The sequence below is a fragment of the Varanus komodoensis genome, unplaced genomic scaffold (genome assembly GCF_004798865.1).
Source record: "Varanus komodoensis strain SLA01 unplaced genomic scaffold, ASM479886v1 scaffold11, whole genome shotgun sequence".
In the NCBI taxonomy this organism is placed as follows: domain Eukaryota; kingdom Metazoa; phylum Chordata; class Lepidosauria; order Squamata; family Varanidae; genus Varanus; species Varanus komodoensis.
In genome coordinates, this window is record NW_025335317.1 from 23,295,878 (window position 1) to 23,314,397 (window position 18,520).

The 18,520-nt window shown below is 44.6% G+C and overlaps 1 protein-coding gene across 2 annotated transcripts in view; it reads right to left on the reverse strand.

The window, feature by feature from the left end:
* Positions 1-18,520, reverse strand: part of PRKG1 (protein kinase cGMP-dependent 1) — a 743,395-nt gene that overhangs the window by 674,935 nt on the left and 49,940 nt on the right. The window contains exon 1 of one of the 2 annotated variants that reach the window (XM_044420578.1): positions 1,685-1,995. The exons of the other annotated variant lie outside the window; for it this stretch is intronic. Within the exon in view, the coding sequence (XP_044276513.1) occupies positions 1,685-1,995 (311 nt within the window). Of the gene's footprint in view, positions 1-1,684; positions 1,996-18,520 lie in introns of those variants that run through there. 2 annotated transcript variants of the gene reach the window in all.

Below are 18,520 nucleotides of genomic sequence, written 5' to 3' on the forward strand. Positions count from 1 at the left end.
AGACATAACACTGGTAGAGAAGTGAGCAGAAGGAAGCCCTGCTCCCGTGATGCTGTGTCCTAGGGATACCCTGAATTATATCAGGGGAAAGCCTCGCCTGAATGCTCATGTGGACAAATACGGGCAGCCAAAATCCAACATACCTCTCTGTTTGAGTCAGTAGTGCAGCCAGAGAAAAGGACAGAAGAAACTGATTTCCCTCCAGAGTATCCCACAGTCCGATCAGGGATACTGGCAGTAAATTGCAGCATTGAATGGAGCTGCCATAACACATTTAGAGTGCTGAGGTTATATCCCCACAAATGTGATGTAGTAATACATGTGAAGTGTATACAGAGTGTCTTCCCTTTACCACCAAATAGCTGCAACAAGCCTAGATGTCTATCTGGGATGGAGTTCTAAAGGTGCTGAGGCCAGGGACAGCTTGACTCTTAACACCTCTGTTTTGAGCAATTAAGGCCAGGTCTGCTGCATTTCTGCTCTTCTTTTGCTTGTACAGCACACCCACGCTGCCCACAACACATGCACATCCATGGGACCCGTGAGGAACAGCACAGAAATTGTGGGAGGGAAGAACAAAGGCATCCCAAGCCTTCCACTGCTCCGGACTTGTGGGTGGGAGACATCCAAAGGAAAGCCAAACTCTTCCTCAAAATGGAAGAAGAAACTTCTGTGTTGTCTGAGGCAGAGAAAGGTACAGCCTATCTATCCTTCAGGTCTGATTGGGGCAGTGAAGGGAAGGGGTTGTATAACCCTTTATGGTCTTTCTAGTATCACGGGGAAATAAAGGGGGTGGTGGTTAAGTGGGAAAGGTGTAGGTCGCATTCAAACAACTGCCTTATGATTCCAGGAACAGTCAGCTCGGAGGCAGGGAGGGAGCCTTGCAGGTGAAAAGGCAATGTGCAAAGCAGTTTGGCAGCAAGCAACTAAGTCGTAGATACACACCACAGATTAAGATCGCCTTTAAAAAAGAAACGTTGCATGGAATGATAACACTGCCCAAAATAATTTTGCCTGCCTGAGTGCCAAAGAAAATGAGATCCACAGGAAAATGCATTAAAAAAGAAGGCTTCCTCCTCCTCAAGTATATAAATATTGAGTGGCTGGAAGGGATGCACTTTTCCCATCCTTGTGTCAGTGATTTGGTTTGCACGGTACCAACGCCATTCCCCAGTTAAATTCAGGGCAGAAGCACAACAAAAACAAAACCAAGCAACCCCAGACAAAAACACATACCACACTGGAAAGAGACAGTCTGGTGCTGTTCTTACTGCTGAGACAAACTGGAGATGGGGGGAGGGTACAAAATGAGGGAGAAGCCCCGCAAGCATTTGCAGACTCTGGGAACTCCTTTTTCCCCCCTTCCTGGTGGGGGATCGGGGTCCCTGGGCATCAATCTCTGAAAAGGACACAGCAGGGGGCTGCTGCTGAATGTGGCTCTGAGAAGGTGGCAGCCCGGCAGACAGGAGAGTTTAGGGCTAAGAGAGAGGGAGGCAGCCTGGCGCAGAGGGGCAGGGGAGGAATTTCTGAAGATGAGAAGAAAAGCGATGGAAAGCGGAAGGCGGCGCACAGGGATCCACAAGGCGAGCGGATGGGCAGCGCGGGCGACAGAGACAAATACCGGGGCAGAGATGACAGCACAGAGACGCCACACGACGGACACAACGCTTAACCCCTGGCTTACTGTGGGCTCTTGGGGTAGAAGGGCAGCGTGACATGGCTGAGGTCCTGGATGTCAAAAGCGGTGGGCTCGGCCGAAATGGCCTGCCGCTTGGTCCTTTGCTCGCCTTGCAAGGCGGTGGAGCTCTGCTGATGCGCCTGTTGGGTGGCGGGCCGGATCACGGAGCGGTACTTGTCCAGCTCGTTCTGCAGCCGCTGGATCAGCTCGTCCTTCTGGTCCAGCTCCAGCTCCAGCTCGTCGATGAGCGCATCCCGCTGCCTGAGCTCCTCGATCTTCTCCTGCAAGGCGTATTGTAAATCCCGCAGCGTCCCCATCCTCAAGCGCCGCCGCCGCCGCCGCCTCCGCCTCCCTCGTGCTCCTGCCTGCGCCCCCTCGCCGCTCGTGGCAACTTTCCCCCCGCCCCGCCCCGCCCGCGAAGTCGCCGCCGCCGCCGCCGCCGCCGCCGCCGCCGCCGCCTGCTCCTCCTGCCGCCTGCCTGTCCCACTTCAAGCCAACTTTGCCAGTCGCTCCTGCGATCGCCCCGCCGCCGCAACCGCCGGCAGAGCCCGTTGGTTAGCCCTTTAACGCGCGCCTCCAGCCCGCCGTGCTCAGAGTCGGCGCGGCGATCGGGAGTTACGCGAGAAGGCTGCGAAGGAGCAGCATCACCGCCTGAAACGGTGCCCCATCGGCGCCACTCCACCGACGGCTTGGCTCTTCGTGGCGCTTTCTGGCTGCTGCGTCAAGCTAGACGAGAGAGAGAGAGAGGGAGAAGGAGGTGGAGAGAGGGAGGAGGGGAGGGGAGGGAGGGAGGAAGGAAGAAGGAAGGAAGAAGCGGGCGTGCGGGCGGCGAGCGAGCGAGCGAGCGAGGGGCGTCTGCAGCGCGCCGTACTACAGGCACCTTCGCTCCGTCGCCCTCCCGGGGGCTACTGCGCGGCTCGACTGCACAGCCGGCAGCGCGCGCCTTGCCTCCCCGCGCCGCCCGCCCCCGCCATCGGAGGTAGGTGAGTGGGGTGGGCTTCGCCGCATGCCAGGCACTTCTTGCGAAGAGGCGCGCCGCGTTTGCGAAGGAACGTGCCGCCTTCCGGACACTTCCCCGAGCGTGGGGCGGGCGTTCAGGCCCACGCAGGCACCGCGCGCGTCGCCCCTTCGGCAGCCGCCTCGGAGGCAACTCCTTGCCGGAGCCGGCCCTGAGCCACCTCCGGGGCTCGCCGGGGGACCTCCACTTCCAAGACACACGATCCGCAAAGGCGCGCGCGCGCACACACACACACACACACACACCCGCGCTCACCGGCCGATGCGCGTTATGTCGAACGTGAGAAGGCACGGGAGGGCTTTACCTGGCAGGTACAGCCCCCGACCCAACCGAATCCTTAAGGATCCCCAGCTGTTTGGAAGCCAGCTGTGTCCCCCCAGTCCAGAGGACAAGGCACTCTGCACGTGCCAGGAGATGCTCTCTGTATTAAAGACTTTCACATGCCGGCTGGAAAGAACAGAAGCGGTCCCTCCTCCAAGTTGCCTTTAAGTATACCCTAAGAACAGCTTCGACGCAGACCTTCTTAGCCTGTCCAAAGGGTTAGGCAAAGCTACTTTCTGAATATAACTTGTAATGGCCTATGGCTAAATACAATGAACTGAATGGAATTGCTACTTCCAGAATATAGACAAAATTATAGACACACACATTGAAAAACCTGATGGTAACACCTTCTTTACCCGCCTCAAGCAAGCTCCAGGGCTTTCCTTCTCCCTACTTCCATCTACCCGAGCTTTTGGAGAGTTGGAGGAGAGGGAGGGTACATGGGATTAATTTTTTCAGCCATCTTCTTTTTCCCAGGATAGTCATACATTTGCCCCTCTCCATCACAGCTGGATAGTAAGCTGACTTGCCCATTCCCACCACAAGACTATCTGCGAAGAAGAAGAATTGTTTAACATTAAATGACTCAGAGGGGGAGATCTGAAAGAGGCCCAGTTATTCCACTGCAGATGGCTGCCCATTGCAAATTTCTCTCTTAGTTTGCCTGGATTCAGAGGATTGAAAAGTGAGTGTTTCATTTACCTGCATGTTACTGGGGTTATGCTCAGTCCTTCCAAGTGTGTAATCAGAGGAAACAGGTGCAGTTACCATCCTGCACCAGCATCCAAGCTAATACTATCCCTCCCCAGCAATTGATGCACGACTTCAGATTAGGCACCTGGATCCAGCTCAGTCTAGCCAATATTTTTCCCCACCTGCACCACTATCCCAGGAAATGAAAGACTGTTGCAAGAGCACTCATTACAGCCGGACAAGGTATGGAGAGTGTGTGCAATGCATTCCAGTGCGAGGGGCTTTAAGACACACTCCATACAAACTGCCCAGATCCTACATGCCTTGCTCAACTCTCGCCTTGTGCCTTTATGTACAAATTCAGAACTGCACATCTGAGTTCTTCATCCTGCCAACTCTGCGTGAGAGTTTGCTTAAATCCCACCACATGGCTAAAAGATGAAGTTGCTCTTTGGCGCACTAGTACAATCAAACCCAAAGCAAGGCATGCAGGTTGCGTTTACACTGATCCTGCTACAACCGCAGTTCTCAAGGCTAATTGATACATAAGTGATCATCATCCAGTGACAGCAATCCCCAGTGATGATTTGCATCAAAGACCCATCAGCACACAGACAGCAACCAGTGTCTCCTCACATCACTTGCAACAAAATACTTTCCAGTAGAATCAGTGAACACCTTTGGTGACCACGCATGACTGGTATGGTAATCAGGTGTAGATACATGCAATGTTGAACAACTGCCTGCCAAAGCAAACTTCACAGTTGGAGACAAGGTTGCTGGCAAGACATGCCTATCCTTTAACATTAGCCATTACAACACAACATGAACGGCCAGGATGTTTTGCTGCTTGGGGAGAAGGGCAAGGCAGTCCCCTGCAGTGTTCCACACACGAAGGCGGTAGTTTGGCCGTGGAATCTTGCCTCAAAACGTGTGTTCCGCCACTCCGAGGGGCAGTGGGATAGCACTGTGGGCTGATTGCACACCCAGCTCTGTCCTTCAACACCTCTCCACCACTCACTGCAGTCCTCAGCGTCTGCCCCCTGAGAGAGACGCTCCACTCTGCCCAGTGGTAAGGCTGGTCCTCTTAGGCAAAAATGCCCAGATTTTCAGATTTTATGGACAATGGACGGGGATGGCTGCTTGCCACTTGCAGCTTGTGAGCGGCGGCATTTGCCTGGCTTCTGCCGAAGACGGGACAGGATAAGATAGACATTTGGTCAGGTGCAGCAAGGCAATTGCCGTGCTCTTAGGACTACTAGTACTTCCCTCGTCTGTCCCTTTCAAGCCAGTTATTGTGTCCATCTTGGGAATAACTGACGCACTTCAATTTTGACTGCCGCGTGTTTCCCCTAAACACCCCAGGGCAGGCTGCACCGCAAAGTGTCAGCATATTCCGCTGTGCTGTTGCTTTTGATAATTAATTTGCAGGGAGGGCTGTTGAATCAAAATACCCCTAGTGAGGAAATGAACACTTCGGAGTAGTGAAGCTGGCAGCTTTGCTCCTAGCTTTCTCCAGAACAAGCAACACAGAGAGGTACAATGACTTTCCTCCCTAGAGGAATTCTTATGAAAAATGTCGTATCAGAATGGAAAATTGACATGGATTGTGCAGGAAAGATCTATGAGCTCGAGTGGGCAGCACTCCAATCTCCCCCAACAGACCTATCCTGCACAGAAAGATGCAAGTGAGTTTGTATATTCTTGGGAAACAGTTGGAGACCTCTGAAAATTTATAGAAAGGGGTACACTCAGAGACTGTGATATGAGGTTGCAGCCTTGGTTTAATATGTGTGTATGTGAGCACATGTGTGTATGGGGAAAATTGTATGCAACTGCAATTTATATTGGTTTCAGTCTGAAAAACAACTCAGTATTTTCACATGGAATTTAGTTTATGTATATCTTTCTCTAATTGGTACAGTTTAGTCATTTTAGATTCCAACTTCAACGTTTTCCTCTCCCCTGCCCCTTTTATCATGTGTTAATCTGCATTACTTCACCTCAAAACTCTTTGTAAGACAGTCCTACTGTGTGTGGGCTCCGTCCCTTTCATCCGCTTGACTTCTGCCCCAAAGGCCTGCCCTGGCAGCCCCCTGCAGTCTCTCTCCCACATGCACACTAACTAGAATCCTGCTTCACTCTTCTCCTTTTAACTGCACTGGACGTAGAATAATTCTCTCTCCTGTGAGAAACAGGATGCTGAAACTAATTCCCCTCATTCCCAAACCACACAGGACATGAATAACTTTAGCCCCCATAGGAATGGGAAAATAAATCCCCCTTCCTTTTCTTGCTGGAAATAACACTGATTTTTGTCCCATGAACATTTGTATGCATGCAGGAAGGGACATAGGAGATGGTTCTGTTTCTACCTGATAAAAAGGTGTCAGGTGGTGCTGTAAGATTAACATGTGGATGGCAAAGCACTGTTTCTCCTTTGCTGTGGATCCAGGTGAGGCTCTGGAGTTGGCAATGCACTCAATGAGAATTAATAGACTGAAGGTACAACCTTATGTTTAGGTCCTACAACTCCCAACTGGGGGGAGCATGCATAGGATTGTGTCTTAAACGTATTCTGTGTAAACTTCTCAAATGTGAGGTTCATTTCCAGTTCTGCATGACTCACAACCTCTGGAAATACTCCAAATGCTCATATGTGTTGTTTCCCATGGGTATTTGTGTGTGTGTGAGTGTGTGTGTGTGTGTGTGTGTGTGTGAGAGAGAGAGAGAGAGAGAGATACACACAAAGAGGGTGGGGGGACCAGGTGGGATGGGACATTTTATCAATATCAGCTGTGAGTGGTCACAATAACTTGAAATAATTTCTGTTCCCCATTTTTAGAATACTTTTAACAATAAAGCAAGCATATAAATGGGGTCCAATCTAATATATATATATATATTATACAGAGGATAATTGGGCAGTACAGGGTTTCTGGACCTAGTGCCTTCCAGTTCTCTTGATCAACAACCCCCAGCATTACTGAGGATGCTGGGGGTTACGGTGAAACCCATCTGGAAGGCACCAGATTGGGGTAAGTTGCTGTAGTCCTTAAAAAGGCTTTGACTAACTCCCTCACCAAAGATCCTTGAACAAACTTTGCGGTTAGGATGACCATGATCTTTTATATGGCACGGTCCTCTCTTTGAAGCTGTGCCAAAACACTGTGCTCTGTTTTGCACAGCTGTCTGATCTGAATCTTGTTTAAAGATGAAAACCCTGAAGGGAAGAGCTTGGCCTTGAAGCTGCCAATCAGCAGCACCTGGACGCAAATGCAGCAAGGCACAGGGTCACCTGGCTTTAGCCTGCAACGCTATGGTGAGATGTATTTATGTTTAAGTTACAATCACCAATTCTAACTAGACATATAAGTTAGCATATTTATGCAAATTGCTGTTAGCTTTTGTCTTTTCTGGGGGGCGGATGACGCGTGTCATAATTCACAGGTCGGTATCCTTCTAGCAGCCATGGCATATACCCAGTTACATCCCTTTTCAGCTTGGCAATTGGTTAAAGCACAGGAAGCAGAGCAGGAATAAACTCAGGAATCCACAATGGGGTGTAATAAATGATCTGTATTGGAAGGCGTTCTGCTTTCTAGTCCTACTATGAGCGGGGTAAGCAGGAAGACAGACATGTTTTTGTTGGACACCAACATTATAAGGATGGTAAAATCCTAAACAATTTCTGAACTGCTCTGCATGATTCACTTCAACCTGGATGAATGGACAGCACCTTCACAGATGAAATTGCATTCAAGTGCAAAATGATGTACTTTGGGGAAAAAATCTGACTTCACATATATGCTAATAAGAGAGCCCTCCTTAGCCACCTCTTTGATGTCCTTCCACTTTCAGGTGAAAATAGCTTTATTTGGAAGGGCCCTTGGCCTGCTGAGCAGATAGATGTTTTGCTTCCTGCCTCATTTTTTAATATTTTAATGTAGCCTCTGTTGGTGCTCTTTGTTTTTAATTCTACTCCTTTTGGTTTGCTATATATTCTTTAATAACTATATTGAATTAAAAATGCTTTCATTATTTTTTATTGTTTTGGCCATTATTAGCTGCCTTGAGTGTTCTGTGTGAAAGGATGGGGCATGATGGGAGAAAACCAAATAAATAGGGAAGCCTTAAGCTGACGACGACTTCCAGGAAGGAGACTGGCGGTGGGAAGATATGGCTGAAAACTCCACCTCTACGCAGCCACAGTGTACTAAAAGGAGGCTCACTGTCAGGAATGAAAATGGACTGAAAATCAAATAGCAAATATTATCCTGCGAAAATTACAGCTTGGGAAGAAGGTACGCATCACTTCACAACAAGGTTGGCCAGAGCCTAAGGAAAAAGGTGAAGCTACTGCTTCAGTTGTTATATTTGGAGCAATGTAAGGAAGACTGAATTTTGGGCAGCTGGTGTGAAAAGCCACGGAGTAAGAATGTTGATGCAGCCATTCAACGTTCTGTTCAATGGTGAAGCTACTCCTCAGCTTCACCATTGCATAACCTTTCCTTGATTCCTCCAGTGACTGAGGAAGCAGAGAAGGGTGAGGCTGCGGTGAGGCACCTTGGGAGGGAGTATTATCTTGTGCTAGTGCATAAGAGGCAGCTGTGCAGGTGCTGTGATCCAAACCTGTAAAAAAGATTTTTAAAGTAAATCCACCAGTAAAAAAGCAGTCTTAGCACCACAAAGAGTGTTTCCAGATGAGACTTAAAATGTTCAGGCATCCTGTTTCATTCCAGGAATTTTACAAAGTGGGAGGGGGAAACAGATGCCATTCATTTGTAGTCATTTTCTTTTACCTTGGAAAATCCATAAAAGCAGAGGTTTCCCAATCTTTCAGAGCTGGTGAGCACATGTGGAATTTTGAAAACATTGTAGATGCTCTCACAAAATGGTGGCCATGGATGGTTGCCTCCACACACAGAATGGGTAAAGATTAAAGTTCTCTTTCAAGTTCACAAAGTAGTTTTTTTTTCAGACTCCCCCTCCTGCACCACAAGACAGTTTTAGTGCTTTGTAAAGATGATGTGCTTATGTTTGCTAGGGAAGATGAGAATTGCTCCAAATTGGATGTAGTTTGCCCAGACTGGGGGTTGCCATTAATGCTTCAGAGTACAGATGAAGAAATAAACTTCAGAAACATTTCTTTCTGTACAAAAACTGTCCACCATGAAATCTAACCCATTCAACCTGTAAAAGTACAAACACAAATACAATGGGAATGCAGTCCCACAAAAGTTGTGTGTCGATTAGCTTAAAATTGGTTGCCAGATTGCAGCTGTCAGTTCATTCTGGTACGGTCAAAAAGAAAAGTTGTTAAAGAACTAGGTGTTATACAAGTAATCGTATTTCCTTTCAGCATGTCATGCCTCCCTCCCTCTCTCTACACCTAATGCTCAGACACCAAACAATAATTACTGTCATATTTTTCAGGAAAACTCACAAAATCTAAAACAACTGCTGCACAGAGCATTGATTATCCTTATACTATATCCCTTTCTCCCAATATAATCACACATTGATTTATTCAAACATTTATTCAAACTGCATTTCTCTTGTGGAATATCCTGAATAATAATTAAGCAAAAAGCCTTATTTTCAATCAATAATCTCGTGAGAGGCACAGAAGGTCAGAAATTATGTGATTTATGAAGCATCATGTACCCTTGTAGTGCTTTGTAACAACTAATGGGCAGCCCTGGGTATAGAAACTTACAAAGTTTCCCCAGTCTATAATTCTCAAACTAATCCATAAGAACACTGGTTTTTTGGTTTTTTTCAAAAGATTTACAAAGCATATGTAATAAAAAGGAAAGTACAGTTGTTCAGCCCCCTACATCCCCTGAAAAACCTCTCCAGGTGGCTCAGAGAGGTGCTCGGAATTCGGGATGTTGGAGAAATCCACAATGGACGCAGTTCAAATTTCAAAGAATCCAGCCTGCATATTCTGCAAGTGGACCTTCTCCTCCTGAATTGCACAGATTCTGCAGACTTGCAAACCACTTTAAAATTTATTTTCCATAATGTTACATAAATTTAGCCATGGGTGAATTTGTGAAAATGCAAGTGTATTTCGGTGGGATCTGCACAGTTTGTGGAGCGCGACTTTGTGCAAACATGCAAATGCATTTTTGCAAAATCCAATTCTGTCAATGAGTGCATGATGGGCAGAGGGAGCACCGGACAATCTATGAAATACAGACAGAAGGGGCTTTACAATGTCCCTGTTCTGGAAAATGCAGGGGATTGCTGAAGGAAGGACAGAGTACGCTCTTCCCAAACAGTCCCTGGCATCTCACCGAACACTCTTACACTGGGAGCACTGTGGGAGCAGAAGAAGCCAACAACTGACGTCTGAATCGTGCAACAAATTGTTTGAAAGACTTGGTCGTCTCTGAGGCATGTGGCGGCTGCTATTTGGGCTGTTCTTCAGGATGAAGATGTCTTGAGCTGCCCCTGAGCTGATGTTAGAGTGGTTTCAGCCAGAAAGGCACCATTGCTCAACCTCTTACCTGCAATACGGAGATAGTATTACTGACGACATGCCTAACTAGCCAACAAACATATTTAGCAGCCTGCACCTACCATTTGTTAGGCCTGTATGGCACAATGATGTAAAATAACCCTGGTCAATCCAAGAAAGGCCTGATTAAACCTAAGACTAAAACCTACATACTCACATGAGTCGTACTTATAAATATTAATACCCATCATTCTTACAGCACTTTAGAATGGCCCATATACATTGACTTTAGAGTGATTACCAGGAAGACTTGCAACACCATCTTGTCAGAAAGCTGCTCCAAAGCATTGTGTCTTTTTTTCCAAAAAACATTACTCAGTTGAGGCTCAATATTTCACAGCTAAAGGGAACGTCGTCATGCATTGTGGCTGTGGGCTGCATTTTGCTACATGGAACACAAGACATTCTTGTGACTTGGGCTAAAAGCTGGTAAAAATCAGCATCTGTTTATTTTCTTTGGCATTCTCGCCAGCACAATTGCTGTGACCCATCAAGCTGCATGCAGTCTACTGCCCATATGATGTAGTCTCACAGGTACCTGAGAAGCCTTTCCCACCCACCTGTTTTGGTAGGCAACAAAAACAGAAGGGAAATCAAATTGTCCCACAAAGGATTAATGGTAAATTTTGAAATCTGGCATTCATCCTGTCAATCCCTATTGCCTCAACCCCAAGGAGAATCCAAAAGTACAAGCAGCTGTACACACATACACACTATTTATTAGGATTATCCATTAGTCATAAAACTGTGAGCAGCAAAATGTTCTCCTCTGAGTATCTTTTTAGCATTAGTAAGTCAGGATCCAACCCACTGTCTCATATAATTCTTATAGCTTCCCTAGCTATTACTGCAGTCTTCATGCTGCAAATATCTGGCTGATATTTTGACTGGAGTGACCTGAGATGGCTTGAGAGAAGGAGAGGAATACAACATATTCCCAGACAGCAAAAGACCACTACCTTAGCATTTTTACAGGAGCTACTGCACCAGGGAGAAATATTTTATCTTACATCAACAAACCAGTTCTATCAGTTTTTATCTCCATCATGAACAAGTCTTTTGTAAAACAAATGGGTTTTCATTGCCCATTCAACACCAAGCCAATCCAGTATACTTTGTGGTATACGTCATTTCTGGGGGAAATCTGTTTTCCTACAATTACAGCAAATTTCAAAGGTGACATTGGTGGCAGATGTCATTTATCATCCCTGCTTATTAAAAGGTCCTGACCAGGGCTTTTTTTGTCATCGAATGCACCGGAACGGCATTCCGGCACCTTTTTTTTTCAATGGATTTAACAAAGTGATTTTGAATCGCCTGTCGGCGTAGCAGGTCAGCAGCAAACATCATTAACATAGTGCCTGCGGGCTGCTTTTGTGTCCACACCGTCCGGCTTGGGACGCTGCTCGGCTTGGGACTGGTGTGTGCGGTCGCGCGCCAGCAGTGACCTGAATTCCAGCACCTTTTTTTTTTTTTTTTTACAAAAAAAAGCACTGGTCCTGACATTTCAAACCTATGAGCTCTGGAGCTACTACCACACCAACAACCCAGCTAGGATCATGGGAAACTGTCTTAATCCAAGTCAGATTATTGGCCCACCTAGCCCCATATTGCCAACACTGACTGGCAGCAACTTAACAGACTTTAGGCAGGAGATTTTTCAGTCTGGCTTGGAAACACTGGAGATTGAACCAGGGACCATCTGCATGCAAAGCCACTGGGCTATCTAAAACTTTACCTGGGCAAGTACTCTCTTTATGCATCACATGGATACTGTTCACAGGAATGCTGCTTACCCAATAACACATTGACATCATATCATAATCAAGCGGGGGGGCGGGGACAATAGAAGTGGCAGAGAAGTAGCATCATTCCTAAACTTAGCTGTGACCAGTAATCAAAGCCTTCTGTTTTCTGGTGTTATCCTTTCTCCAACCAAAATACCCAGCACCTTGAATATCGTGCAGAATGCTCTTCAGTCCTCTAGTCTGTGAGACATAACAGCTCCTTGTTTCTTCCACACCATCAGATATGTACTATTCACTGAAGAAATCCATATTTGGCCTTTTGAAAGCAGAGCGTCTCTTAATCCTTGTACAGAAGTGTTCGTTTTAATTTACTCTGTATGGAATCACACGCTCTTGAATTTGCTTACAACCTGGCACTGGTGAGGCATTTAAGAATCTGATATCTATCTGGACAAAATCTTCAGTTTGCTAACTGCTCTTCACAATTGACAGAACACACAAACTCAGACAGGGAAACTGGGATTAGAAACATGTAACTTTCTGTAGACAATACATCTCTGAATGCATTTGGCATCTTTACAGCAGTGAAATCAGGTAAAGTCAGTAATTTTATAACAGGAATGTTTATACACAGTAGATTTCTAATATTTAAAGAATGTCATGCACATTTAGTGGGATTGAAACATATCCTTAGATTAGACCCATTGCTTTCAGTGGGTCTCCATGAACTATGAGTTAGCCTATAGACCCAGTTTACTCTTTTATGTAATTCTTATAACTTCCCTCCAAGATTGGTCATTATTAGGGGTTTTTTCCCCCATACCACAGTTTCCTGGCTGATCCAGAAGTTATTGCAACTGTCCTAATGAGGCCTAATTGTGATTATGTTTGAACAAGAAATTTCTAGACTCACAGCAACTACGCTCCACTAGGTTTTCACGGCACACAAAACGCTAAAGTGGTACAGATATCTTGTAGCCACCAAGCAAGCCTCCATGTGCATATTCCCTTTCTACAGGGCATGGCTATATAAAGAGCACTTGGCATCCTTCTAGCAGTTTAGAAGCTATTCTGAGTTTTTCAATCCAATGCCTGCTTGTGTTTTGCATTAACCAGTGCCTCTAGCAACTACCATTCCAGTTCTAAACATCTCCTGCACACCTTCCCATTGTTGGCTCCCTATTGGGCAGTTTTGAAATCATCCAATAGATTGAGAAACTGAGGATGAACTGAGTGATAGAAGTTAACAGAAGGCTTTTTGTCACAGGAATTTTTCTGGATAAGACAATTCATTTATCAAGATTGATGCCACATTTGCAATGGCATGCAGTGAATTTTCCCTTACCTGGTTCTTTGAAATAAATGTTTGACAGTGTTATACTACCTTCACCTTTTACCAGTTCAACATCTTGAAATTAATGTCAATGCAGCAACATGAGAAAAATCTGTTCCCTTCTGTCATTTGGGAGGTAATGAGAGAAAAAGGATAACGACCAACATAGAAATCTGAACCCTTTGTATTAAATGCAGAACCATCCCAATTTCTAGGTAACACAAGGTGTGTCATCTTGCATATTTATTAATCTTCATCTTATATATTGAGAGCCAGTGTGGTGTGGTGGTGAAGAGCATGGGACTGGGACTCAGACGATCTGGGTTCTAGTCCCCGCTCAGCCATGGAGCCAACTGGGTGACTTTGGGCCAGTCACAGACTCTCAGCCCAACCTACCTCACAGGGTTGTTGCTGTGGGGATAAGATGGAGGAGGAGATGTAAGCTGCCTTGAGCCCTTTGTAGGAAAAAGGCAGGATATAAATAAAAAATAAAAAATAATAATTAATATTTGTGAAAGGAAGGGAAGTTCACTTCAGAATATAGATCCTTCCTATTTTTCTTTGCAATACAGAAAAAAGGTTAGAAATAGTACTATACCAGCATCTACTTGTCCCAAGCTACATGTTCAAGAAAGTTATTTTGCTATAAGAAAGGGTTTCCATAACTAAAAACAGATGGCTCACACACGAGGAGAGCTATGCTAACAATAGGAAAAAGACACCTGCTGCAATGTCTAAAAATAATGATGCACTGTGCTATAATTGGTAACAAACTTAGTTTTTAAAATCTCATTAGAACTGATGTAAGAACAGCAAAACTGAACGGCAGTCATGCAATTTGAAACTGAGACATTACTGAATTAGCAAAGAAAATTGTACAGACACTTCTGCTTCTTCATAGCTCCCTGCTCTGTAAAATAATCACAATCATAATGTTAATAATAATTCCATGTTTAACCTTTTGAGAATGAGTAATCTCAAAAGACAAATATATTTGGGAAGACCAACTTTTCCCTCCTCATTTGTGGGCGGTATTCTTGAAAGTAGATCCTGCTTCAGCTGGACAGATTTGCAAATAGGCAGTATTACTGCAGGGTGAATGCAAGCATTTTCCTGGTGAACGGCTTACTAAAGTCACTGTTTAAACTACTGTTAAACTACACACACACCCACATTGGTAAAATGTTCGTGGTCTGATCATTTTTCTTTTATAATTTCCTGAAAAGGAATGAACAGTAAATACATCATAAAGATCTACTGCAGGACCAATTTTATAAAGAAAATGCTATAAGAATGCAAGTCATGATCCAGCCAGAATCAGACAATTACAAGTCACAGTGATTAAAGATAAACATAAAATCTCCCATTTAAATCAATTCTGCATAATTGACTGGATTGTATCCACCTTTCTTTAGCATTCTGAAGATTCAAGGAACTTACTAAAATTAAATGAAGTCTTGTACACCTCTCAGCTAGAATATGAATTAATTTCTTTCCAGGTTTGGCCTTATTCCTAAAAAGATACCATCCTGGTCAGAACATTTTGTTATACACTCTGCTTAAACTGGATATACAGGGTGCTTCTAACATGCTAAAGATTTACGCAAAGTCACGCTTCTGGAGTGCTTCCTTAATATGATCGTCCAAACTGCCATTACGATTTCCATCCATGTTTCTATTCAGCTGCTCTGAGAGTTTATTTTACACTGCCCGTCTCCCTTTAAAAATATTTGGCAGCAATATCCAGAAACTGGATTAAAGTCAGCAGATGTTAAGCTCGCATGCTAGTGTAAAGCATCTTGAGTTTCCAAATTACTAACCAAGAGGAAAGTTGAGTTATGCAGCACTGAATTATTGATACGCATGTGCAGCTCAGCTTCGAAAGAACAAATTCAAAGGGTTGCCAATTTTGTCTCTAAATCACTGTGAAAGACAATGCACAGTAACATGCTGCAAATATAACCATACGCTTCATGAAGACTGCAGGGTTTCTTTTGCAGGAATGAAAGAAGTCTTACAAACAGGTACTGACTTTCACATTGGACATAATTAGGCCAAACAATGACATTTATGCAAACAGGAGCCTTGTGACTTACATGGATTGTTTTGAAACACCTTTTTAAGCTATTTTATTAAGGAAAAGGAAAAATAAAAATAAAAAGAAAGCTTGGGATACTTTAATAAACTCAGATCTGAAGCCAAAGTAGTGACATCCTGGATTACTTTACTTTGACTTGCAAGAAGAATCTGTTGGTCTACTCTAAGGCACACAGGCAGAGATCAAGTTGCACGCTGATTTGGAATAGAATGTTGCACCTTGGCACAGGTGGAGAAGAGAGAATCCTGCAACAGTGGAAAGTGGGGACAACAGACTTGGCAGGCATAGCCCACTGTACCTTGCAAGGTGGCAGTCACAGCTCACTCATCCACGCTGCTTGGCTTGCTGCTCTCCTTTGTTTGGCCAGTTGGCTGCTCACAACGGGAGCCCTGTGAGAAGGCCGCATGGCAGGAGCAGGTGGCCAGCTGGCCATGCTGGCAACAAGCAAGTGAGCCTCCCTGGGTGGATGGCAAGATGGCAGCTGTTGCCTATGGCAAGAAAAGGTGGCAGCCAGTGGCGTGTGCAGCAGGCCATGCAGGGACCCCACCAGCAAATTCCACAGGATGGGAGTGGCTGGAGGGGCTCTCCAGAGGACCTGCTGGAGGAATGGTGTAAATTGGTGTCCTGCAACGACAGGGCGTTGCATGCAGTGGGCTTCTTGGCCCCTTCCAACTCTACTGTTTTATGATTCTAAGTGAAGGGCAGTCCTGCCATAGGAGGAGAGGAAAGAGGTAGCTTTCTGCAGGTGCATCAGCAGGCATCATGGGCATGCCAGCACTAGCATGGCAGAGGGAGAGAGGGAGAGACCGGGCTGGATGACACATCCATCCCCTTAGCTCTGTCATTCTGAGCATCTGAAACTTTTTTAAGGTACCGACACTAAGTCTTTACGAACGTAGCAAATGCAATGGCAAGGCAGTTTTGCCCTGATTTTCTTTTATTTTTAACTGTAATTCAGGTGATTTTAGAGGTTTTGTTTATGTTTATTTTTGTTTGTTTGTTTGGGGGTTTGCTTCTATAATTGCAAAGGAATTAAACCATGGAACAATATGTGGTTGCTTGTGTGGCAGGTCTGGTCAAAAATGTTTGATTCCACCTGGTCTTTGGCTCTTATCTATTCTTTCACTAGTTCTAACTTGATTTAGAACTTGCAATATTTTGACCTGAAGTTGCTGATGCTTTTTATTATTATAAAATAAATTGAGTACTGTTTAAATAGAAATTAATGCAGAAATATACTTCTAACATAATTTAATGTGCAGGGGTGTTGCAATGGTCAATCTCCTTCAGAAAATCTCCATCAGCTTTTTAACATTGCTTTCAGGATTTAATGTTATGTTAGCTGATCTCAGACATAAGTATGGGTTATAGCAGAGCTGAGTAAAATATATCAAATGCATTTGCACACTAGCTTTCAAGTAACACTGTAGCATTGTTTACTTTCAAGGCATTATTTGCTAGGGTAAGCTAAGATCAAGCATTGCACTTAATGTAACTTATCTCTCAACACCAGAAATGTCACCTTCCATTTTTGAAAGCCTATAGCAATTCTCACAAAATCCAGAATGTGTGTGTGTGCGTGCATGTGTAACTGTAGTTCTGAGACAATACAATAAAACAATTTGGAGCAGCATTTTTAAAAAGAATATTCACAATGACAAGGCATATCAGAAATGAGAAGGCATTAATGGATTCTTGAGTCATGTTTCTTATTTATAGCTCATTTTATAATTTACTGCTTTTGCCCATGTTGGCTTCCAGAAACAATACTCTTAGCTGTGTTATCAACATCTGGTGCTGGAGTTCAGTCTACTCTTTCAATAGCCTTCTAAGCTGAGCAGCACATCTTATCTCCACCTGCCAGTAATATACCACATGGCTATAATTTATAATCAGCTACACCCATGTGTTATATGGGAAGTCTTCAGAGGAGCTGATTTATACTGGGATGTGGTTCAGTTTTATGCTAGTGAGAACAAAAGTGCAGTCCTGCATTTAAAAATCTTTCAAAATGACAGTACAAAAAGAAAAAAAATAATAGAAATGTTCTAATAATAATAATAAATATATATATACATCTGGACAACCATCTGAGTAAAATGGTGTAAACTGGTGTCCTGCAACAGCAGGGGGTTGGACCTGATGACCTTCATGGTGCCTTCTGACCCTACTATTCTATGATTCCATAATCTGCATGTGCAAACCTTCATATAACAGAAGAATGTATGGACTTCTTGCCCCTTCCATGCCTTAAACATATGTTCAGCCCAAGAATTTCTGTTTAAGTACCAGAACTGAGTTCACCATTCACTTATCCTGGTTTTCTCCCAAGCTTTCTTCATGTCAGCAGCCTAATTTAAAAGGGCGGTGGGTGATTTCTTGTTGTGGCCATTGTTGCTCTCCAGTGGCAAGTCAGATCCCTCATCTCTGCACTAGTAGATCTCCCATCTACCTCCTGCGAATCCTGGTATCTAAGCAGTCCAGGTATCTAACCTTGCTCCAGGATGTCCAACCTCACAGTGACATCACAGAAGCTAAGCCAATGTTTTATTCCTAGCCTTGTCATGTTGCTGGCCTGAGAATAGCAGAAGAATTGTGGTTGCTAGGCAACTCTTGCTGCTGATGAGAATGCAAGTGGTAAAGATAATGCAGGGCCCCAGTACCCATATGCACGGCACTGCTGCTGCGCACAGAGCTAGGAATTTACTAAGGTAAATCAAGGAAGAACTACAGTTGCACCAAAAGAAGATCTTAAAAGCAAGGCGGCTACTCCTGGAACACATGAATTATAATATGTACATTTAACCTCCAAGTGTTGATTACCAATGAATCTGCAAGTGATATATACATTCTGAATTCTCCTTACCTCATTTTAATTCTTCTGGTCACAAGTGGGAAAAACGTTGTGAAATTTATCTAAGTGGTAAGATAATCTGACAATTTTTTAATGAAAATGCATTCTAAATCTGCATATAATCCTAAAGTCATAAAAATCATGCTCCAGATCGAAAGCTGTTGCAGCTAACCATCATAGACAGGTGGCTCCCTGCACCCCTTCACACAGTCCTTTGTATTAGTGTCCTGGATTTAAGGAGAATGTCT